Source organism: Dromiciops gliroides, chromosome X (genome assembly GCF_019393635.1).
Source record: "Dromiciops gliroides isolate mDroGli1 chromosome X, mDroGli1.pri, whole genome shotgun sequence".
Lineage (NCBI taxonomy): Eukaryota > Metazoa > Chordata > Mammalia > Microbiotheria > Microbiotheriidae > Dromiciops > Dromiciops gliroides.
The window spans coordinates 8113608-8138015 of NC_057867.1; the positions used below are offsets into that span (position 1 = coordinate 8113608).

The 24408-nt window shown below is 45.4% G+C and overlaps 1 protein-coding gene across 4 annotated transcripts; it reads left to right on the top strand.

Moving 5' to 3' along the window:
- The first annotated feature begins 772 nt into the window (after positions 1-772).
- Positions 773-24168, top strand: LOC122733531 (UAP56-interacting factor-like). Of its 4 annotated transcripts, XM_043973975.1 has the most exons (10): positions 787-1414; positions 10218-10343; positions 11999-12132; positions 14398-14519; positions 17777-17827; positions 19709-19760; positions 20566-20618; positions 20705-20791; positions 21723-21849; positions 23480-24168. In XM_043973975.1, the coding sequence occupies exons 1-10, from the start codon at positions 877-879 to the stop codon at positions 23576-23578; spliced, it is 1389 nt and encodes a 462-aa protein (XP_043829910.1). In that variant the 5' UTR covers positions 787-876; the 3' UTR covers positions 23579-24168. The 4 variants fall into 4 exon arrangements, with proteins under 4 accessions (XP_043829914.1, XP_043829912.1, XP_043829910.1 ...); XM_043973977.1 differs by lacking the exon at positions 17777-17827 and having other exon boundaries at positions 775-1414; XM_043973978.1 differs by lacking the exon at positions 20705-20791.
- Positions 24169-24408: the final 240 nt, after the last annotated feature.

Here is a 24408-nt window from a genome sequence, read left to right on the forward strand (position 1 = left end):
AATAGTCACCTCACATTCACATTATTCCATTTGCTTCTATTCTGTATGTTTACAGAGTGGACACTCAGTGTCTGTTGAATTAAATTATAGGGTGTTTTTCCCCCCTTTCTGTTTATCATGGAGCTCAATTCATTGAGGCAGAGAGTGAGAACCGAGGAGCTAAATTTATTTCCAGCCAAACTGCAGATCATGACCAGGTTTCTCAAGTAGGTTTGTGTACTAAAGAATTCTTTCCCTGAGTATTTTGAAAAGCCATATTAAAGGCTAATATTCTGCGTACATTTGGGGGGAGGTTTGTATCTCCATGTTGTCTGCCTTATGTCGGACAGTGGTGAAGATGACCGTTAAGTAGAACTTGTTTGTCCACATAGGTTTCTTTAGGATTTTAATGCAGCCCTGTAAAGAGAGCTCTTGGCTTTATGGTTGGCACTGTTTTCCGCTGAGGGAAAGTGTGAAAGGTTCCCTTTCCAAGGTTTTGTTAAACAGTCCTTTTTTGCAAGGCTGCGAGGGCCAAAGACCTCTTAGGGAAGGGAAAGGGCAAAGCCTTCATGGGGGGGGGGGGGGGTTAGAGGGAGCCAGGGAGGGGAGGGATGAGGGAGCAGAGAAGGGGAGGAAGGGGAGGGATTTGGATGCTACACCCGGTGAGCTGCAGAGCTGAGCTGAGAAGGCGCCTGCAGCCAGAGGACCCGGAGCCGGAAAAGCGGGGTCAGGAGCTAACCAATGTCCACGGTGCCAGGCGGAAGAGGACAGGGTGGAGTCAGACCTCAGCCCTAGAACCCTCAGGAAGCTGCACACGACACCACTGACGTGCCTGGCGTTCGATGTGGTAGCCTCGCTGAGTTCGAGCTCCCGCCTTAGGCGAGAAACTCGACGGCGATGGCAACTGCCCCATCGCAGGCTGCTGAGGCCCAGGCCCAGGCCACCGGGCAAGCAGAGGAGGCGGTGGCCCCAGTGGCGAAAGCCAAGGCCAAGGCCGCCACCTCCGCTGCTGCCCCTTTGGCTGGAAAGGCGGATAAGCCCAAGGCCCTGAAGGCCGCAGAGCGAAGCCGGGCCTGGCCCCCGCTCCCTCAGATCCCTTCCACAGTAGCAGCACAAGATTCGGCAGCCATGGTGGCGGCGAGGGCGGAGGAGGAGCTGGAGGACACAGACTGCAAGTACCTTGACGACTGCCTCGACTACGACGACGACGACGACGACGACGACGACAACAACAACGGCAACTACGACAACTATGACTGTGAGGACATGGACCTGGACGAGGAAGAAGAGGAGAATGAAGAGGCTGCGGTGGGGGTGGCGACGGGGGCGGTGGCCTCGGGGGAGGCGGAAGCCGCCGTAAGCTTCAACTGGGCGATGAACCGCAGCAACAACCCACGCAGCAACAACCCACGCAGCAACATCGACATGTCTCTGGGTGAGTGGGCGGCAGAGGAGGCGGCGGCCCAGAGGGAGCCCAGAGTGAGCGGGATGGCGCGGCCTGGAAAGAGCCCGGAGGGAGCGGGATGGCGGCGGCCCGGAGGGAGCGGGATGATGGCGGCCCGGAGGGAGCCCGGAGGGAGCCCAGAGTGAGCGGGATGGCGCGGCCTGGAAAGAGCCCGGAGGGAGCGGGATGGCGGCGGCCCGGAGGGAGCCCGGAGGGAGCGGGATGGCGCGGCCTGGAAAGAGCCCAGAGGGAGCGGGATGGCGGTGGTCCAGAGGGAGCGGCTGGCCTGGCCCAGCACATGTGGTCCGCGCCTGGGCCCTCTCCAGTCCACAGGCTTTTGAAAGCCTCACTTCTGAGGAAGGGCGACTGACTTCCATCCCTAAAGACACCCTGGGCGGGGCGGGTTTGGGGGCGGTGGGAGGGAGGACTCGGGGCGGGAGCCTTCGGCCAACTGACCAGTAATCACTGACCCCCCCCCACCCCCCACATCTCTGCCCCGCCCCTTCGGCCCCAGGAAAGTCTGGGGCTTGGCTTGGGCCTTCCCCTGTTAGGCTTCTATTGGCTGCTCCTGCCCTGGTTAAGGGCCTGGTCCCCTCCAACCCTGCCCCCCTCCCCCCATTCCCCACCCCATCCCCACCCCTTCCTGCTCCTGGGGGGAGGAAAGAAAGGGCGTGGGGCAGCTGAAAGGCGCCTCCCCCAAATGCCTCGAGGATGCAATCCTTTCTGGAACTTTCTCATGGGGATTTTGGGCCTAAAACAGTGGGTTTAAACTTAATGGCTTTGAACTAAAATGGCGCCAAGGAGCTTTAATTGTTTTCTTTTTGGAAATGGCGCCCCCCACCGAATGCCTTTGGCAAAGCCCCTAAAGTGTCTGACCCTTCCCTGCGCAGCCATTTTGGGAGTTGTTTGTGGTGTGGAAGACGAAGCTTTGTTTGCTCCACACCCCGAGGTTCTTTTTTCTTTCTGCAGTTGTTGTTTGTTTTTGCTTTGCTTCGCTCCTCCTTTATAGACTTATTTATATACTTGTGCACTGTAGTGGTTCAAATCCGAGGCTCTGATCCCGTGACCTTTCTTTTTGGGCCTAACATTTCTTTTCCATACTATGAAGAGCAGGTTGGTTTCTGGCTTTCCTAACTAAACTATGTCATCCTAAAGCTCCAGCGATTTGTTTTAAAGAACCCTAGGCCTAGAAATCCAGAAACTAAAAAAAGAAAAAAAATCTAGATCCAAGTAGAGCCTCTGCATAGACAATGAAAAGATTAATGACCCAAGTACTACATCCTGATAAATAGGAGAAATCGAGGCCACAGCTATAAAGTAGTCAGGTGCTTCCATCCTGAAAGTACTTGTTTGGCCAAGTTATTGAATCTCAGTTCTCTAAATGCCTGACTCCCATTATGATAAAGCGGTATTTGAGATTGGACAAGACACAAATTTGTGATGCGAAGATTTGCATTTCTGAGATTCACTGACTAAAGAGAACTGGTCATTGGGCTTAAGAAGGCAGCAAAAATAAATAAAATTTTAAAAATAACAATAAAAAAGAAGGCAGCAAACAGAGGGTTTGAGCAATTCAAACAGAATTTTGGGGCTTAAAATTTTCAGGAGTAGAAGCTGCTAAATAAAGCTTCCTGGATCTTGGAGACCCCTGAGATTCACTAACTAAAGAGAGCTGACCATTGGGCTTAAGTTAAGAAGGCAGCAATAAATGAATGAATGAATGAAAAAGTTTTTAAAAGAAGGCAATGAAGAGGTTTTGAGCAATTCCAACAGAATTTAGGGACTTAAAATTTTCAGAAGTAAAGCTGCTAAGTAAAACTTTGTGGATCTTGTAGGCCCCATATTCTGAAGCTGATTGTAATAAGACCAGGTTTGGAAAGCTGCTAGTGGAATCTTCTGCCTAAAAAGTTAGGTAGAGAGTTACAGTTTGAAACAGGGTTTAAAAAAAAGAAGAAATTAGAAGCAGAGTTAAGGAATGGAAAGCAGGGTTAGAGAGATGTTGAAAAGCCTTCCTCCAAACTCCCATAAAACATCTGCCTCTTCAGTTTCTTAAAAATAGGACATCACTTCCTATTGATTGGGCTTGAGCTTGCCTGAAAAGTTTGATTTGGAAGGGGAAAAAGGAAAGAACTCCAGGCAGAAGGAATAACATGTGTAAAGTCTCAGAGACAGAATTATGCCCCACACCAACATGACTGACTGAAACTTAACTGGGCTAATACAAAGAGTATTAAGTGTCAGCATAGGGTAGCATAAATAAAGAACACTAGATTTGGGAACAAAGTGAAACCTTCCCATTGCTACTTTACTGCATGGATGACTTTGGACAGGTAAGTTAACCTCTCTGTACCTCAAGTTCATTAGTAAAATGGAGTAGTTTGCTTAGATGATGTATAAGGTCTCTCCAGCTCAAAATATCAAGATCCTGACCCCCCAAAATGAGGATATAGACCCCTAGATAATGGAGAACCTGGAAAGTTAGGAAGAGGAATTTAATCTTGATATACTAGAGCCATCTGAAGTTCTTGAACAACAGAATGACACAACAAAAAATTCTAGTTTGGGAAGATTAACCTGGCTAAGGGTACAACCACGACATCAGGTGAGGGGTAAAACAACCTGTTCCAGAGGCATTAAAAACATTTTTTTGATAACAAACATTTTTATTCAAAGTTTTGAATTCCAAATTTTATCCATCTTTCCCTTTCTCCCCTCCCCCTCCCCAAGATGGTAAGCAGATATAGGTTATACATGTGCAATTGTTTAAAACATTATCATATGAGTCATTTTGTATAAGAAAACTTGAATAAAAGGAAAAAAAATGAAAAAGTAAAAAATAGCATGCTTCAGTCTGTGTTCTATCAATATCAGTTTTTTCTTTGGTGGTAAATAGTATGCTTTATTTATCATTAGTCCTTTGGGATTATCTTGGATCGAATTGCTAAGAGTAATTAAGTCATTCTCAGTTCTTCATCAAACAATATTGCTGTCACTGAGCACAAATTTCTCCTGGTTCTGCTCACTTCACTATACATCAGTTCATACAAGTCATTCTAGGCCTTTCTGCAATTATCCTGCTTGTCATTTCTTATAGCACAATAATATTCCTTTGCAATCATATGCCACAACTTCTTTAGCCATTCCCCAATTGATGGGCATCCCCTCAGTTTCCAATTCTTTGCCACCACAAAGAGAGCTGCTAGAAATGTTTTTGCACAAATAGATCTTTTTCTCTTTTGAGGGATGTCTTTGGGATAGAAACCTAGTAGTGGTATTGCTAGATGAAAGGATTTGCACAGTTCTATAGCCCTTTGGGCATAGTTTCAAATCGCTCTCTGGAATAGTTGGATCAGTTCACAACTCCACCAGCAGTGGATTAGTGTCCCAGCTTTCCCACATCCCCTCTGACATGAAACATTTCCTTTTTTTGTTATATTTGCCACTCTGAGAAGTGTGAGTTGGTACCTCAAAGTTGTTTTAATTGGCATTTCCAGAGGCACTTAGAAGGACAGTTTCACTGTTAGCACTATTTAGGGGTAGGTAAAATATAGAGGTAAAGGAGAGAGATGAATTCAGGTGATCTAAAAGATTTTTTAAGTTTAGTTCTCAATATAGGGTCATAAAATTTTATGGGAACCTTAAATATCATCTAGATTGACCACTTCATTGCATTGTTTCTTTTCCTTATTTTTATTTTATTGATGCTTTTGGTTTTCTGCACCACAGTCACTTCCCAATCCTTCTGTCCTCCCTCCCCAAAGAACTCTTCCTAATAAAGAAAAACTGCTAAACAAAAGCAACTATCATAAGGGCTGCCTCTACTGGGTAATGTGAGATTCCACACCTCCAGTCTACCACTTCTCTCTTCTTTCTTTTTTTTTTCTTTTTCTTTTTTTTTTTAAGGGACAATGAGGGTTAAGTGACTTGCCCAGGGACACACAGTTAGTAAGTGAACTCAGGTCCTCCTGAATCCAGGGCTGGTGCTTTATCCACTGCTTCACCTAGCTGCCCCCCCCACCCCCCACCTCTCTCTTAAGTAGAGGGAAAGCATATTTTATCTTCAATGCTTTGGAACCAAGGTTGGTCTTTGCACTTAATCTTGATTGTGATGTCTTTTCATTGTTAATTCCATTTACTTTGTGTAGTCACTGCATATATTATTCTTGTCACTCTATTTTTTCCTCTTCTGTATCATTTCAAACAAGTCTTCCCAACTTTCACTGACTTCCTCATAGTCCCCATTTCCTATGACATAATATCACATTCTATTCCTATTCCATAATCTGTTGTCCTTCCTCTATCCATCGATACCCATTTTGTTTTCAGCTCTCTGTTAGTCCGAAAAGTTATAGTAAGACCATGCTGGGGATCAGGGGGTCAGAGGGCATGAACAATTTAATAACTTTGCAGGCAGAATTCCAAATGGTTTTCCAGAAAGCTTGCACCAATTCATAGCTTCTGCTAGTGATGTGCCAGTATTCTCACAGCTGCTTCAGGCATTTTGTGGATGTGAGGTGAAAGCTCACAGTAGCTTTAATTTGTGTTTCTTATTATTAATGATTTGAGGCATGTTAACATATGGTTGATAACTTCTATTTCTTCTTTTCCAAACTCTTTGTTCATATCCTTTGCCCACTGATCTACTGGGCAGGGACTCATAGGTTTGTTCCTATCCCCTATATGCCACAGATATCAGGCTTTTACCAGAAATGCTAGATGCAAAGATTTTTTTTCCTACTACACTGCTCTCTTCTAGCTGCCCTAGAACAACCGTGAGGGATTCCCCAAATATCAAGCTCATAGGAAAGGCATCTGCATGTGTTCTATAGGGAACAGGATAGTTGATCTTTGTAATGTCTGTTTGAAAGTAATACCACAGGGGGCGGCTAGGCAGTTCAGTGGATAAAGCACCGGCCCTGGATTCAGGAGGACCTGAGTTCAAATCCAGCCTCAGACACTTAACACTTACTAGCTGTGTGACCCTGGGCAAGTCACTTAACCCCCGTTGCCCCGCAAAAAAAGTGATCCCCCAGGAGATGAAGGCTGTCACCATCTTCTGATGGGACCCCCTTCTTTTTATTGTTCTACTCCTGTTTCTCCTTTCTGCCAGCTTTTGATCCCTCTAAAACTGAAGTAGCCTGGGGAGTAGGAAGAGAGGATAGAAATCTAATGATTACTCACCTTTCTCAGAACTTTCCTTCCAATCACCTAGTGAGGTAGGGAGTATAGGCAAGATCACCCTCATCTTGCAAGTGAGAAAACTGAGGTTCAGAGAGATTAGATGATTTGGTCTGACAACATGCCAGTCCAAGTGAGGCATCTCTACAGGGCACTTCCAGGTCTACACTGCCACTAACTCTGGTCAGGCAAAAAGGGAACAAATCGGGAAGGCAACCCAGCATAATTGGGTTCACTGGATGATACATTAATAAATTTAGAGCTGGAAGGGATGCGAAAGATCAATTAGTACAACTTGTTCATTTTACAAAGAAGGAAACCTAGGCCCAGAGAGGTTCAGTGAGTCGCCCAGGATCTCAAGGAAAGTGCAAATGTCTGAGCACTTCTATACCCTCTTGGCTTCTGCATGTGAAAATATGGGCCTCCTTTTTGTGGTGGCAAAGAATTGGAAATCAAAGGGATGCCCATCCATTGGGGAATGGCTGAACAAGTTGTGGTATGTGAATGCAATGGAATACTATTGTGCTGTAAGAAACAGTGGGCAGGGGGATTTCAGAAAAAACATGGAAAGACTTACATGAACTGATGATGAGTGAAATGAGCAGAACCAGGAGAACATTGTACAGTCACAACAACATTGTGTGACGATCAACTGTGATAGACTTAGGTCTTTCCAGCAGGGCAATGATCCAAGACAATTCCAAAAGACTCATGATGGAAAATGTTCTCCACATCCAGGAAAAGAACTATGGAGTCTGAATGCAGATTGAAACTATTTTCACATTTTTGTTGGGTTTTTTTCCTTGTGGGTTTTCCTTTTTGTTCTGATTCTTCTTTCACAACTTGACTAATGTGGAAATATGATTTAACATGGTTGTACATATATAACCTATATCAGATTTCTGTCTTGGGGAGGAGGGAGGGCATGGAGGGAGGGAGAAAATTTGGAACTCAAAATCTTACCAAAATGAATGTTAGGGGGCAAGTAGGTAGCATAGTGGATAAATCACTGGCCCTGGACTCAGAAGGACCTAAGTTCAAATCCAGCCTCAGATACTTGACACTTACTAGCTGTGTGACCCTGGGCAAGTCACTTAACCCCCATTACCCCACCAAAAATGAGTGTTAAACTATCTTTACATGTAATTAGGAAAAAATACTATTAAGAAGGGAAAATAAATAAATATTTAATTTTTTTTAAAAAAGAAAAGAAAACATGAGCTTCCCTGGTCTTGGTGGCACATGAAGCCTTCCCTAGCCCCTAGCACAGGTCTGTAGGCCCCCAGCACCTGTGGGGTGAAACTTTTCTGGAAGGAAGGGGAGGGCTTTTTGACAGTGTCCTAGAGGATGGTTTATGAGAGAATCCCCTGATATAGAATAGCAATTCTAGAGTTGAAATGGGTTGGAAAGGGTGAAACAAAGAGCAGGGAGTTGTTGGCTACAATTTCCAAATTCAGGTAATGGAAAGAACAGGATTGTAGAAGATGCTCCAAACCATTGTCTTGGCAGCTGAGGGCCTCATAGAGGAGACGCTTCGCAAGGTGTGCTCAGGATGTGCTCACTAAGGGCAAATGAACAGATTGCTAGAGTTTGGAAACATGGTAGGATCATAGGAACCTCTTCATTCTACAGAAGAGGGCTCTGAGGCCCAGAGAAGTTAGTGACTTATTCCAGGTCATGCAGCTAGGAAGAAATGGCATTTCGAGGCAGATCCTTACTCCCAATCCAGTACATTGAATGTTTCAGGGTGACAAAAAAGCCAAATGCTTGGGGGGGGGTCTCTTTTTTATGACTCAGACTGCAGTTCCACTTCTATTGTTGTATCCCCAGCACTTATTGCAATGCTTTGCACATAGTAGGCACTTCACAAATGCTGATTAAGTACAATTCTATCCAATTCACAATAGAGATAAATGACACAGGTGCAGTTTTATAAAGAGTTTACAATATTAACTACACTCAGATTTATCTAGAGAGGGGGTGTTTTTTTGTGCATTGATTTAGGAAAATATCAGTACCATCCAGATCCTTCCAAGTTCACTTTAGCTGGGTAGTTCTCACATCAGCTGTGCTCATTGGCCTTCAAGGTGATAAACACATCTGAGGCAGGGGCAGGCAGGCCTAACTTTGTGAACATGTGCAATAAAGCAGTTGATTGTATGCATTTTCTCCACATTTGAATAATTCAGTAGCAAATAGTAGCATGACTTTATTTTTCATTTCATGAACTTTATAAGTTTCCTCTAAACAAATATTAAGTTAGCTCAGACTAACATTTGTAATTCTGTGGGTGATCAATTTTAATGTTACTTCAGTCCTTCTTCCAATGTCTACTCCTCCTCCTCAGCAATGAGGGTTAAGTGACTTGCCCAGGGTCACACAGCTAGTAAGTGTCAAGTGTCTGAGGCTAGGTTTGAATTCAGGTCCTCCTGAATCCAGGGCCGGTGCTCTATTCACTATGCCATGTAGCTGCCCCCCCCCATGTCTGTTCTTTCATGACCTCTTAATAAAATTTGGTCAATATAATGAGCTTGGATATTTTTCCTGATTTCGTAGTATAATTTAGAAAAATAACATGAATTATAAAACTAAAAAGGATATATAATTCTGATTTTTGAATATTTAAGTATAACAAACAATATATAAAATCTCCATTTAAAAATTGAGGTTACCATCCCTGACATCTTTTTGTCCATTATCATGTTAAATTTTTAATTTTAAAGTGTCTAAAATACCCTGACTAATCCTCAGGTGGTAGATGGTTAACTTTATCTTATTGAATAACTTTTTCCCCCTGTTTACATTTTTATACTTCTCTTGAGTCTTCTATTTGAAGATCAAATTTTCTGTTTAGTTCTGGTCTTTTCTTCAGTTGGAGGTCTTTTTTATGCCTCTGAGCAACATTGTGACATGGGCACTTGATGGCCTTGCCTTCCAAACTTTTTCCCCAGAACTCTTTGCAACCTCTGCCTCTCCTCAGGTACCTAGCTTATTTCCTGTTCCCAAAGGGGCTTGCTCTCTTAACTGGATGGCTAAGTACAGTATTACCCAATGAAATTCCAGGTAGGATTCTTTCCCTCCACTTGGGGTATTTGTATCCAATAATGGCCTATTGAGGACAAAATCTTTGAAACCCTAGGTAATTCATTTAAATTGGTGGAACTGGAGCCATCGAATAGTAACAGGCAGTGAGGGTGAATTGAGGCAGGGGGAGAGAGTGTACAACAGGATGCCTCAAGACCTGCCCCTGTGGGACTCCCTGCACTGCTGCCCACCAACATAGGGTCTTTGAAAGCTGGGAAGTAGAGCCAGCTGGGGAACATCTAGTGGTGTGCTTTAGAGGAACTGGGGGCTTAGACTACAATAACATTTCATTAGCACCTTTATATCCACACTGCTTCTCTTGAGGTACAATTCTGTCTATATGAAATTACCAGCAATTTGCCCAACGACCTTCCTTTAATTTTTTTTTACCAGTAGAATAGCATTTCTGGTGCTACCTCTCATCGGGTCTTTGGGGTTTTCAAAGTCCACCCTTCTACACCCATGTGCTTGAGGTAGAAACATTCTGTATAGTGTGCCCAGCTAACCCTCATGTCTGTGTTTCCTCTTCCAGATGAAATCATAAGGCTCCAGCGGAAGAAGCAGTCCCAGGGCCAAGCTTATCGAGATAAAAGGAGAGAGTACCAGTATGCCACAAACAGAAACCAGGCTTACAACCAGAAATCTGAATTTTACAATGGTTAGCCTCCAAAGTGTTATTTTATGATAAGACTCCCTAACTAACCCTAGAAACCTGTAAAAGCAATCTGAAACACTTCAGGCGGCCTTGTGGAATCACCCCAAGTATGGGCAGCATGTCTGGGAACTCGGGTCGGGCTTAGTTTATTAGTCTGAGCAATGGTTGTTGACCTAGTCACCTATCTCAGGTGAAATGAAAAATGCAGCTCCATCTGCTTTGTGCATCACCTTCATATCGGCAGTTGCCCTGGTCCGAACCATTGTTTGGGTAGGGCCTGTTTGCTACTTCTTAGCAAGTCCAATTTAATGGTGCAGTTGTCATTTCTATACGCAATCCCACAATATTGTCGAAGAGGACAACTGGCTGTCATCGGGTCCTCGTCATCATCATCAGTAGAGCAGATAGGAGCTTCAAAAAATGCTTATCTTCTTTTGTAGGGAGTTGCTGCTTAGCCCCAGCCCCAGCCCCAGCCCCATCAACTGGCTTGCTACATGGCTTTTCGTAGGCATTTACTGGGTAGTTCTATGTGGGAGGAATGGCTTCAGGAAACATGGGTACTCTCAGGACTCTGGATAGAAGGTAGAAAGAGCCTAATGGTTTTGGCCGGTGAAACCCTTCACTGAGGGTCTCTATTAGAATTTCTCATCAGCTGCCTACCTCAGACTCTTCCAGTACCCCAAAGCAATCTTCTTAGAGAGGGGTAGAAGCCCCCTAAGAAGACCCATAGTTAAGCAAACAAAGGAGCTTTCTGCACCCACTGGATATTCTGAATAGCTGTTTCTGCTCACTTGAAGAGAAATGTGTGATTGGGATTATTAGCTGATTCAGCCCAAATATTTTCCTTTTACCTGAAATAGTCATATAATCCTATCCTACCCAAAGTGGTTTTATTCCCTTCTGGGATCTGCACGAAGACCTGGGTTCAAATCCCAACGGGTAATTTAGTCTCTTAGATTACAAATTGCAGAGAAGGTGCCAATCTGCATTGGGAGGTGGGGCTCCCTCATCACAAATTCCCTGTAGTGATGAAATCACACATCTGCCCCTCCCCCAACACTTCCCCCTCCTCTTTCCCCCCTCCATCCCTCCCCCCTCCCCTTCCCCTCCTCCACTCACTCTCCCCCCCCCCCCCCGCCCCCTCCCCCTCCCCCACCCCCTATTGATCTGCAGCCTTCTTGTCTGCTTCACTGGCTGCAAATAAGGAACCTCAGTAGCATTTCCAGGACTAGCCGTCCTCTTCTGCTTTGCACTGCCCTGGCTCTAGCCTGTAGTTTATCCCTTCTAAATTGGCTGTTTCTAGGAGACGGCATCTATTTTAAGCAGGTGCCTGACGTCCTATTTCTGGTCCATCATGTCAGGCCGGCAGCCGTCCTCCCTGGGTACGGGATGTCAGACTCCCTTCTATTGGCAGGAAGGCTAGGAGCTCTCCAGTGCAGTTGCTTTCAGCAGGACATTAGTGTGAAGCTCTCCTGCCCAGCAGCAGTACCGAGCTTGCTCAGAGGGCTGCTGGGAAGAATTCACTGGAAAGGCAGATTAGCCCTTTTGCCAAGCCCAGTGCATGACTTCCGGAGCTTGGGAGCAGAGCAGAATCCTGCTGGGAGCTGTGCTGAGTTAGTGCCCTGCTCGCTACATACACTCGGTCATTATGTTCCTAGGACCCCAGCGATTAAGGAAGTGGTTTGGACGCCAGAATAATTACAGAAGAACCATTCAGAATTCCTACAAGCCAAGGCCATTTCCTCCCATCACCAGGCGGATCCCAGGTGACAGAAACAATGCAGCTTCTGAGGTAAAGAAACGATCAATATTTGTGATTCCCAAATGTCTTGTAAATGTGCATGATTTATTCCTGGATCGCCCCCCCCACCCCCATGGAGGGCAGGGAGGAGGCTGGGGTGCAGCATCTTTCTGACCCCGGCCATGCCCAAGGCAGTCCCAGAAAAGAATTAGATGGTTGATTAGTGGTTGTGCTTCTGTATCTTTTTTTTGGGGGGGGGGAATGGGGATGTGGGGGGATTATATTTGCCATTTGATACTTGGGCACTGCTAAAAATAGAAACCAGGAAGTCTGGCTGAATGCAGTTCTTTTGCCGGGGCCCTGGAGAGCCATTTTTTTGTTTCATGCTGATATACGGGTCTTCAGATGTGTTCTGGAGCCCATTTTGGTAACTGCTTCTCAGTAAAACATAGCAGTCCTCATTTGATTTCATGTTCGGCTTTGCTTCTCTGGGGCCAACAAGTGGGTGAGATTTCAGAGTGATAGAGAGCTGGGCAGTGTCTTCAGTCCGGTTGTCATAGGGGTGAGCCCACCCTTGGGCAAGCATACACAAGGAGGCCTGCGCCACACTACAGATTTCCAAAATGGGCGAATCCTCAGAGGCCAGCTGGTCCTGATGCTGATTGCTAATGTTTAGATAAGGCATTAAGGTTCAAAGAGTGCTTTGCCTATAGAATCTCATTTACTCTCCAACGAGGGGTCCCCCGTCATTGGAAGGCTGCTAGTAAAAGGGATCGACTCCTTGGCCTCCTAAGGAAGCCTGTTCCACTTTGGAACAAAACCATTCCCTCCCAGTAAGGTGAATTTGGCCTATCTCTGCAGTTACTCACCATGGCCGCTCCTGGGCCAGCCCTCCCCTGGGGCCAAGCACAACAAAACGAATTCATTCCTCCTCTACCTGGTGGCCCCTCAGCTGCTTGATGATATATCTTCACATATTTTTCAAAATTGGTGATTATCTGATAGCTCAGATTTCTGAGACTTTTTTTTTATAGAAGAACCCCTCCAAGCAAGTATGCTGAATTGCAGCAATTATCAGGAAGGTTGAGCATAATTATTATTTTTTTAATCATAAGAGCATTTTATTATTTTCCAGTTACATGTAAAGATAGTTTTCAGCATTTGTTTTTATAAGATTTCTGGTTCCAAATTTTTCTCCTTCCCTCTCCCCTCTCCCCTCCCCCTCTCCCCAAGACAGCAAACAATCTGATATAGATTCTATATGTACAATCACATTAACCATATTTCTGTATTAGAGCATAATTATTTCACAAAAAAATTGAATAAGCACTTATTAGTCAGAGCATAATTATTTCACAAAAAATTGAGTAAGTGCTTAAAATTTCCAATAATTTTTTGAATCTAGCAAATTAGCTTTATATTTTTTTCAAGATTTTTCCCTCTGAAAATCAGTAGAACACTGATTGATGGTTTGGGGGCTTTGGGGTTTTAGAGAGGTGGTCAGGGTGGAGGGCATGGACAGAAGAGGGGGTGCTGTAGGGTCAGAAGGCATGACTTCAAGTCTTGTCTCTACCACATGCTGGCAGTGTGACCCTAGACAAGTCATTTCACCTCAAAGTACTTCAGGCAATTCTCAAACTACAAGTTACAGAGGAGATATGGACTCACCTTGGTAGAGAGTGTTTCCTCATTTGGACTTGGAGTCAGAAAGACATCAGTCAAAATCCAGCCTCAGACATTTACTAGCTGTGTAACCCTGAGCTAATGACTTGGCCTCTCTCTTCCTCAGTTTCTTCATCTGCAAAATGAGATAGTAATAGTAGTATATGAGTGCTTTGCAAACCTTCAAGTAATATATAAATGCTATCATTACCACCATCATCATTCCAAGCCATATTGCCTTGGGTTGGCCCAGATGCCCTCAAGGTCTGTCCCTCCTGGTTTTCTACTCTTTGAGAAAGATATCAGGGCCCAAGAATAGCACTCACAATGGGACCATTTAACCAGATTCCCAAAGGAGCTAGTTTATTAACTAGCTATAACTATTAACTCTATCTGTATTTTAAATTTTAGTCAAATTTGATATGTCTGCCAGTGTATGCACCAAAGCGTTGAAGCACCCGAGACATTTTTCCATCTTTGTTCTAAAAGAAACAAGTTCAGTAGCGTTGTCCCTTTGATATCATCATCAGCACACTGAAAGCAGGGGCTTGGGGATCCAAATAAAGCCATGGCCAGGTAAAATCATGGGGCGGCAGCAGGAGGAGGTGTTGAAATTGTTTTGTCAAATGGGGTGTTTGGGGTTTTGTTTTACAGGACATTGGCCACAACGAATCAACAAGTAGGCACTACAAGAACCACCCCAGCCGCCATGAGAGAATGGGAAGACAGCTGAGTCTTGGACCATCGGGCAAACCATTGCCAAGAGATGGAAGAAGGTAAAAGTATTTGGGTGGATTTCAGAAGTGTTCTCCATATTCTTTTAGTGACAGCTGGATCCAAGTAGCAGCTCCGTGGCAGCAAGATGCCTCTTTTTGGCACTGAGAAGGCGAGAAGCATCACAGAGGCCTGGTCATCTGGAACATCTGAGTTCCCAGGTCTTGCCTCTCACTCGTGCTAGGTTTGTGGTCATAGGCAATTCATGTCACATCTCAGAAAGTCAAGCAACTTTCTGAAACTAGAAGCTAAGTAACCATGAGCAAGTCACTGCCTCTCCCCAGGTTTCGGTTTTCTTATCTATAGAATGACAAGGCTGAACTAGCTGACCCTACTCGCTGTAGTTCTAGGAGCCCCTGGTAATCCTTAGGGTTAATAGAGCCATGTTTGCAAATGGAAGAAGTCTATGAAAAAATCAGACTGGATGCGAATGAAATCATTACTATATGAGTATAAACTAGAGTATATAAAGATGCGGGCAGAGAAACTGGAGCTGTCTGTCCTTAATAGCCACATTTTCCCTCCTTTCCAACATGACTGTGCCAGAAATGTTAAGGGACTATTAGATGCAGCCATGCATCTATTCTACAGGTATCTCTTTAAACTTTCTCTCAATGTCATCTAGAAGGAAGAGAGGACCATATTTTTTTATTTCCTCTTACCAGTTGACACTATTCTGCCCAAGTTGGAAATAGTCTTTTTTTTTTCCCCTTGGGATCTCTCATAACATTGTTTGAATGTCTCTCATATTCTTATTCATGTTTTATTTTCTACTCTAGTTATGTGTCTACGTGTTCTAAAATGTAAGCTCCTTGAGGGCAGGAAAGGTCTCAGATTTATTTGTTTGTTTGTTTGTTTGTTTATTTATTTATTTAATTTATTTTGGTGAGGCAATTGGGGTTAAATGACTTGCCCAGGGTCACCCAGCTAGTAAGTGTTAAGTGTCTGAGGCCAGATTTGAACTCCTGACTCCAGGGCCGGTCCTCTATCCACTGCACCACCTAGCTGCCCCATAAATTTATTTTTGTATCCACTCCAGCAAGACAGCACCAAGTCTTGGACATAGTAGGCACCTAACCATTTAATGTTCCAGTCTGTCCTTGAAAATTAGATTGGCTCATCCCGACCCCACCCCAGGCCTTGGAGTCTTTTCATGTGGCTGTGGTCTCATTATTAAACCCACAGGCATGGTCTGTCTCCCTGTACCAATGGTGACTATTAGGAAATAGGTAAAACAGGAGCTACCTTCCTTCCTTTGCCTCTGGCCTACTGTCTCTCTTACCTCCCCCTCCCTCTTCAAGTTTTGCAGATCCTTAGGCTGTTGCCTGGTTTCCTGGCAACGCTTCTGTCCTACTCCAAACGCCTGACTCTTAAGAACTGAAAAAAAAAATCATCTAGATGATTCAGTTTAGCTCCCTAGCTCCCCACCTCCCTTAAAGGAATAATCATCTAGGAAGACCAAACAATGTAAAAACATTTGAATTTTGGTCTGAATTCCCTAAATGATGCCCATTGCCTCTGAACGTGAAACAATCCAATTTGCCTTTCTATTCCTTCCATTCTTTTTTGTCCTTATGGTGTGGGATAGGACTCAAGAGACCTGGGTTCTAATTCTAGCCATTTGGATTTGATCAAAAGATCTGGCCTCAGTTTCCTCCTGCATGAAGTAAAATCAGAGGGTTGAAACCCCCTTCTAGATGGAACATTTTGTAATTACATAATGGTATCTCTGCAGCCTGGCTGAACACCATTTGTTTGGTTAACAATGTCAACATTTTAAGGATCACACATTACCACTATGGGTACTCCTTTCACTTATGGAGATTACAATCCTTTTTTTGGAGAGTCACTACCCAGGGAGAAGCGCAAGCAGGCACTGCTACCAGTGAGTTGGTGTGGGCTCTCAGTGAGAGTTGGAGAAACATTCCCAGTAAGATTATTGATTGATGATGGAACCTTGTATCTATGTCTGTCTGTCTCCTCCCACTCCCCTCCCCTTGCCCCTCCCCTTTTCTCCTCCTCTTCTCTCCTCTCCTTTCCTCTCCTCTCCCCTCCCCTGCTTTCCCCCCTCCTCTTCTCTCTCCTCTCCCCTCCCCTCCCCTGCCTTCCCACCTCCTCTCCTCTCTCCTCTCCCCTCCCCTCCCCTGCCTTCCCCCCTCCTCTCCTCTCTCCTCTCCCCTCCCCTGCCTTCCCCCCTCCTCTCCTCTCTCCTTTCCCCTCCCCTGCCTTCCCCCCCTCTCCTCTCGCCTCTCCCCTCCCCTCTCCCTCCTCTCCTCTCTCCTCTCTCCTCCCCTCCCCACTCCTCTCCTCTCTCCTCTCCTCTCCCCACTCCTTTTCTCTCCTCTCTCCTCTCCCCTCCCCTGCCTTCCCCCCTCCTCTCCTCTCTCCTCTCTCCTCCCCTCCCCACTCCTCTCCTCTCTCCTCTCCTCTCCGCTCTCCACTCCTCTTCTCTCCTCTCTCCTCTCCCCTCCTCTGCCTTCCCCCCTCCTCTCCTCTCCCCTCCCCTGCCTTCCCCCCTCCTCTCCTCTCTCCTCTCCCCTCCCCTGCCTTCCCCCCTCCTCCTCTCTCCTTTCCCCTCCCCTGCCTTCCCCCCTCCTCTCCTCTCGCCTCTCCCCTCCCCTCCCCACTCCTCTCCTCTCTCCTCTCCTCTCCCCTCTCCACTCCTCTTCTCTCCTCTCTCCTCTCCCCTCCCCACTCCTCTTCTCTCCTCTCTCCTCTCCCCTCCCCTGCCTTCCCCCCTCCTCTCCTCTCTCCTCTCTCCTCCCCTCCCCACTCCTCTCCTCTCTCCTCTCCTCTCCCCTCTCCACTCCTCTTCTCTCCTCTCTCCTCTCTCCTCTCCCCTCCCCACTCCTCTTCTCTCCTCTCTCCTCTCCCCTCCCCTGCCTTCCCCCCTCCTCTCCTCTCTCCTCTCCCCTCCCCTCCCCACTCCTCTTCTCTCCTCTCTCCTCCCTTCCCCTCCCCAGGTTGTTTCTCGAATATTAGCTTCATAAACACAAACCTAGAAAACCACAGCAAGAGTCCCAGTTCTCCTTACAGAGCATCTGTGATTTTATCCAACCTGATCCATGACCAGATGTCAGTCTGGGAGTGAGTCCCTTGGAAAAACGGCAGGTCAAACAAGTCTTGAGGCCTGGGCCTCTAATACGTCCTGTCCCTTTGGAGATAGAGATCTGGCCATTCAGTTGTCAGAACTCTTGCCTCCCCAGCGCTGCCACCCACACTCTTCACCTCTTTCCCCATCACCTTTTTATTTCCTCAGCCCTTCAGAGGCTTCAAGATCAGCTGTTGTTGGTGAAGCGTTGGCTGACAGGTAGGAGTTTCACTTCTGGCTGGGCAGCAGCTGTTTCTTCATCACTTCTTATTCATTCATAGTAGAAAGTCTGCATTGAACACTGGTTCAGTCTGGTTGGTGGGAAACCTTATTTCTTTAACAAAAAAATTCCAAGTTAGATTTCCTTGGACTTCATGATAAACAGTCAGTAAGTCTTCATGACTCCATTAACAAAGGGCCCATTTGCTCCTCTTTGGCATTCTCTCATTGCCTTTTGCAGTCAACTGTTATTTATTTTGTTTTTTCATTTGGAAAAGTCTTTCATTTTTTTCCAATTACATGTAAAGATAGTTTTCCACATTTGTTTGTATAAGAGTTTGAGTTCCAGGCCCAAAGGGCTATAGAACTGTGCATACCCTTTAATCCAGGAATACCTGTGCTAGGTTTATATCCCAAAAACATCCCCAAAAAGAGAAAAATATTTGTTGGTACAAAAATATTTCTAGCGGCTCTTTTTGTGGTGGCCAAGAATTGGAAATCAAAGGAATGAATATTACTGTGCTCTAAGAAATGACAAACAGGATGACTTCAGAAAGGCCTGGTAAGACTTGTATGAACTGATGCATAGTAAAGAGAGCAAAACCAGGAGAACACTGTGTGCAGAGACAGCAATACTTTGATGAAGAACTGTGAAAGACTTAACTATTCTCAACAATGCAATGATCCAAGACAGTCCCAAAGGACTATTGATGAAACATACCATCCACCTCCAAAGAAAGAACTGATATTGACTGAACACAGACTGGAGCATGCTATTTTTCACTTTGTTTCCTTTTTTTTCTTTTATTCAAATTTTCTTAGACAAAGTGACCAACATGGTAATGTTTTACACAATTATACATGGATAACCTATATCTGACTGCTTGCTACCTCACAGAGTGGGGAGGGGAAGGAGGGAAAGAGGGATAAAAATTGGAACCCAAAACTATAAATAAAAATGTTTATTACTTAAAAAAAGATTTTGAGTTCCAAATTTTTCTCTCTTCCCCCTCTCCCCAAAACAGAAAGCAATCTGATATAGATTATACATGTACAATCACATTAAACACATTTCTGCATTAGTCATGTTGTAAAAGAAGAATCAGAGAAAAGGGAAAAACCTCAAAAAAGAAAACAACCCCCCCCCCCCAAATAGAAACAGTATGGTTCAATTTGCATTCAGATTCCGCAATTCTTTTTCTGGATGTGGAGAGCATTTTTCATCATAAGTCCTTTCTTGGATCATTGTATTGCTGAGAAGAGTTCTAAGTCTATCACAGCTGATTATCACAGAATGTTGCTGTTAATGTGTACAATGTTTTCCTGGTTCTGCTCGCTTCACTTAGCATCAGTCCACTTAAGTCTTTCTAGGTTTTTCTGAAATTTGCCTGCTCATCATTTCTTCGATAAGAAATTGGCCTATGCCAATAGTATTCCATCATATTTATATACCACAACTTATTCAGTTATTCCCCAATTGATGGGCATTCCCTCAATTTCCAATTCTTTGCCACCAAAAAGAGAGCTGCTAGAAATATTTTTGTACATGTGGGTCCTTTTTTTCCCCTTTTTATGATCTCTTTGGGATACAGACCTAGTAGTGGTTTTACTGGGTCAAAGGGTATACAAACCACCATTGCCCTTTGGGCATAGTTCCAAATTGTTCTCCAAAATAATTGGATCAGTTCACAACTCCACCAGCAATACATTAGTGTTCCAGTTTTTCCACAGCTTCTCTCACATTTATTATTGCAGTCATATTTTAAATTACATGGTCAGACTCAGGCTGAAAACATTAATTAACTCAGTACCAAGTCATAATTTAATTTCCTACAAGATGTCTCTGTTTACTATTAACATCAAGGCTTTTGTACCAAACAGAATGATGAAGCAGAAGCAGCAGAGGGAGAATAAAGTGAATCAGAACCGGGGGGTGAGTGTCAATGATTCCAATTTTACAAGCCACAATCTGGGGGCGGGGGGGTTAGAGGTGGTTTTGGCTTTAGTGGGCCTGGTTTCTTCAAGTAGCCAATTTCATCATCATTGATTTAAAAAAAAATTTTAATGGGGCAATGAGGGTTAAGTGACTTGCCCAAGGTCACACAGCTAGTAAGTATCAAGCATCTGAGGCTGGATTTGAAATCAGGTCCTCCTGCCAGGGCCAGTGCTTTATCCACTGTGCCTAGCTGCCCCCTCGTCACTGATTTTTGACACAGGTATTCTTTCCTTAACATCTGCCTCCTGGCATCAATATGGGAATAAGGCCTAAAATCTCAGTTCTGCTACCTACTAGCTGTGTGACCTTGAACAAATTGCCTCATCTGTAAACAAGAGGGCTGGACCAGGTTTCTGGCTGATATTGGTGTGCATCCTAGTACAGCAAGTGTTTTCCATCACCCTATGTGATTTGCCTCCAAATGGTTCCTTCACCACCATGGCTCTGTTACTTGGCTAATAGACAGCAAAATGGAGGGAAAAGGGATGACTGAGAGCAAACCAGGTCTGGGTGCAGGGCTAGGAGTAGTGAGACACTGAGTCACACTTCAGCCCAATTTCTGCGATCATTTTCTAACCATGAAGACCAGCTGGCTCCAAATGGTCTGAGCTGCCTCCTTCACTGGAGGGCATAGGAGGCCCACCTCTCAGGGATGTCACAGAAGGGAGTTTGGGGCAGTTATAGATTGGATAAGATGGCCTCAGAGCCCCCTTCTGACTCAGAAGTCTGATCTTTCCTTCAGATACCACCACACAAAGTGAGGACATCTGACGGGAAATCTCCAAGCAGGAGCAGGTAATGGTGGACCAGGGTGGGCTTCATCTATCTACTTCATGGTGGTGGTAGTGGGGCGGGTCAGGGCTAAATGTCTGTATATGTAGCTATTCTGGTAGGTACCAAGTCCAGATGAAACCCGGATCAATCCTCACGGTTTGTGTTGCCAATCCTCAAGCGGTCCAAAATAAGCAGTAAGTAATGGTTCCCACCTTTTGTGTTTCAGCGTGTGTGTATGAGTGTGTGGGTGTGTGTGTGTGGGTGTGTGTGTGTGGGTGTGTGTGTGTGTATGTGTGGGTGTATGTGTGGGTGTATGTGTGGGTGTGTGTGTTTATGTGTGGGTGTGGGTGTGTGAGTCTGTGTGTGTGTGTTTGTGTGTGTGGATGTGTGGATGTGTGTGTGTGTGGATGTGTGTGTGTGTGTGTGTGTGGATGTGTGTGTGTGTGTGTGTATGTATGTGCGTGTGGGTCTGTGTGGGTGTGGGTCTGTGTGGGTGTGGGTCTGTGTCTGTATCTTCAGTGTGCAGCCACCTACCTCTCCCCTCCCTCCTCCTTTTTAATTTTCATGTGGGAATCTCAGGGGATTTGCTGGACTCCATTTTCTCTACTTCAGTGAATGTTGATGCTCAAAATGGCTCTTTCCTGCCCTTCCCCCAGCTCCCTCTAGGTGATCTGGCTTCCTTTGGGTAGGGGTGGAGGGAGTGGGAGGACAGCTCTCTGATATACCCCAGTCCTGCTGCTCTGCTGAGGGAAGAAAGGGGGTACCTGAAGAAGTCCTGTGGAAAACCCACATTTCTTTCCTGATGCCAAGGTTCCTCTCCCCCCAATTCCCCACCACCCACCCCCAGCCCGAATCAGACACAGCTGCTGGAATCTGGTGGGATGTGATGTTTAGTGGGCCCAGATTCATGACTTAGCTCTTTAGATGTCTAGAAGAGACCATCTGATCCAGCCCCTCCCTTTTACACAGGAAACTAGCCCAGAGAGGAGAGGGGAGGGGAAGGGATGTGCCTCATCTCGACTGTGGGCCAGTGCTGGGAGTACAGAGATTCTTTCTGTGAGAGGAAGTAGCACTGCTTTAGTGCATGTCGAGTTTCATTTACAGCTTTCCATATGTATTTTTAAGTGACAGATACAAAAGAAATGATGGGGAAAGTTCATTTCCAAAGGATAGATGGAACTCATCTAGGACTGAGAAATTTCAGCCCAAAGGGATCTCCCTGAGATACAATTTCCGGGCCGTTGCCAATCAGGTATGTCAGACAAAATTATCCACTGAGATTGTTTACAAGACGCCAAGTAAAAAATCCTATCTTCGTTTCTGGCTCTACTTGAACTATACAAGGTCTCCCTGTACTGAAAAATACAGCAAAACCTTACTTCACTAGATCTCTGCCTTCTCTTTAACTTTTCTGAGGAGACATCAATGAGATGTGCATTTAAAGCTTTGTGTGCTTCCCAGCTGAGGTGCTTAACATAAGGGGCCCATGGATCCTATCCTTCTGGCACTTTCAGTCAAATAGGAAAGCCAGGACCTAGGCTTTAATCCTCACAGTAGGTGCTCTTCTTGTCCCCATTTTATAGACAAGGAAATGGAGGCAGACAGACGTGAAGGGACTTACCCAGGGTCAGTCACTATCCGAGGCCATATTTCAATTCAGGTCTTTCTGAGTCTGTGCACTGTGGCACCAGAGAGAAGGCCCCAAGCCTCAGGAATGGTTCAGACAGTGGAGTTTGAGGAGGGAAGAGAACACTGACCTCTGAGACTGACGGAGAAGGTCTAATGGACGAACTGAGCTTTGAAGAAAGAGTAGTAGATGGGTGAAACAATAGAAACAAAGGTGTGGAGGTTAGCAGGCATGTTTGAGGGACCAGTCTGGTTGGAGGGGAGGGCTCATGATGGGGTATAATAAAGTATGTGGGCTTAGGCACTTTGGTGAAAGGACCCAGACTAAAGAATTTAGATTTAGACCTATGAGCACTGGGGAGCCATGGAAAGTTCTTGAGGGGCTGGAAGAATATGGTATGTATCTATGGATGTGCGGATGTTTCCAGAATGCTCTGCTTCATTCTAAAATTCCAAGAGGAAGCAGAAGGAGTGGTTGGATTCATAGCTCTGCAAAATATTTTTTTCTCCATCTGGGGTACTCCCACTTGAAAAAAAACATCCCAATAGCTAGTGGATTTGTTTGCTAGCAGACAAAGGAAGGCTTCTCTTTTTCGAGTCATTTCAGATGACTTTCTAGGCAATCGCTTGCTGAGCACCCAAGTTTAGGAGGGATCAAACATACATGAATATGCTCCAAGGCCTGCTTTGCATCATCACTCCATGCCCACTCCCAGCCCCACAAGGTTTGGGAAAATTGCAGCTCCCTGGTTATCCTTAGCTTTGCTTTTCTTTAAGCTGCATCTGAAAAGATGGAGGTGTTTTCGAATAGGAGGAGGGCATGCAGTAAGCAGAGTTGGGGCCTCCAAAATGATCTGATCCTGAAGAAATCTTCTACCCATGCTGCTCTTGGGCTTCTCCCTGACTAGGGGAGGAAGGAGGTTAGGAGGCAAAGGAAAGAGCCTGCCCAGCTGGTGTGGAGGGCGGTTGGACCACCACACTGGAAAGCCAGAGGCTGTTTGACTCACTTCTTCCAATGGGACCTTTGGATGCCACCTTAGCAAGAGACAACAGCAATGGCCGTGATAGGAAAAGAGAGGGAGAGAGCATCCCCCTGGCCCTTACGCCCAGGCTTCCTCTGTTTCTTCCAAAGTTCTTCTGTGGTATGGCCTGGTCACTTCCCTCAAGCCCCTCCCTGCCTCTGTTTCAGTGCCAGGTTCTATGAGCATTTGGGTGGTATTTTACAAGGACTAAAGACATTTCTTTCTCCTCTACAGACGAAAATTACCCTCAACGAGAGATTCTCTGGCCTGAAGATCATCAAAGGGAATTTCACAATTACCAAACCTGGGAACAGAACTGTCACACTGCCTTAAATGTTCACAGTAGTTATGATAATACTGCCAGTGATTGCTTAATGCTTTTGTTTTCCCAGAGATAGAGTGATTTTTCTCCCAATAGTTCGCTAACATAGATTTTCCACTTTCCAGAAAATTGCTTATGCTGCAGTCTCAGTAATCCATTTCCAGTCATGTGTATACATACACCCCGAGGAACAAAGTCCCTGAGGGCTCTCTATTCGTGTTCCTTTACTAGAAAAGTTGTCAGGTGAGATAGGAGACAGAAGGGGTGAACCATCTGCATGGTGTCTGGCCGTAGCATAGTTGTGCTTTCCTCTTTCGATGCCCTGTAGCAGTAGAGAGGGCACTTTCTCTATGAATTTACTTGTTCGTTAAAACTGAGGAACCCATTTCAGATCCTGCTCCATCATTAGAATAAATGTCCACACGGGCTGTTCTGTCCATGACCTTGGCAGGGCTGAACTTAAATGTCTACATGTGGGACAGACCATGAGGTATTTCTTTTGACGTTGTGGCATTGAACCTTGACATAGCTTTGTAGAGATTTAGAGGATGGAGCATTGTCTGCTATGTGTAAACAAATTAAATAAAGTCTTTGGAAACCAGGCCTTGCGTTGAGTTCTGTGTTCATGGGCGGGTGGGCCCGCTCTCTCCTAAGGGGTCCCTTCACTGACAAGCTTCAAGGGCCTGCCAGCATCTTTTGATTGTTGGCAGAGTCAGTTCAGATGGAGAACAGAAAATGGCAGGTTCAAGCTGCCGGGTCAAGAAACTTCTCTGTGGGGCTGGGTGGGCCTCCTTTGGGAGGCTCTCACACTTGCAAGTTCATCCAGGCAAAGAGCAAATTC

Bases quoted from the DNA above. Each gene is read 5' to 3' on its own strand.
- LOC122733531 (XM_043973975.1), top strand. From the start codon at position 877: ATGGCAACTGCCCCATCGCAGGCTGCTGAGGCCCAGGCCCAGGCCACC. The intron at 1,415-10,217 runs GTGAGTGGGCGG...TTCCTCTTCCAG, and splicing joins CAACATCGACATGTCTCTGG to ATGAAATCATAAGGCTCCAG. The intron at 12,133-14,397 runs GTAAAGAAACGA...TTTGTTTTACAG, and splicing joins GAAACAATGCAGCTTCTGAG to GACATTGGCCACAACGAATC.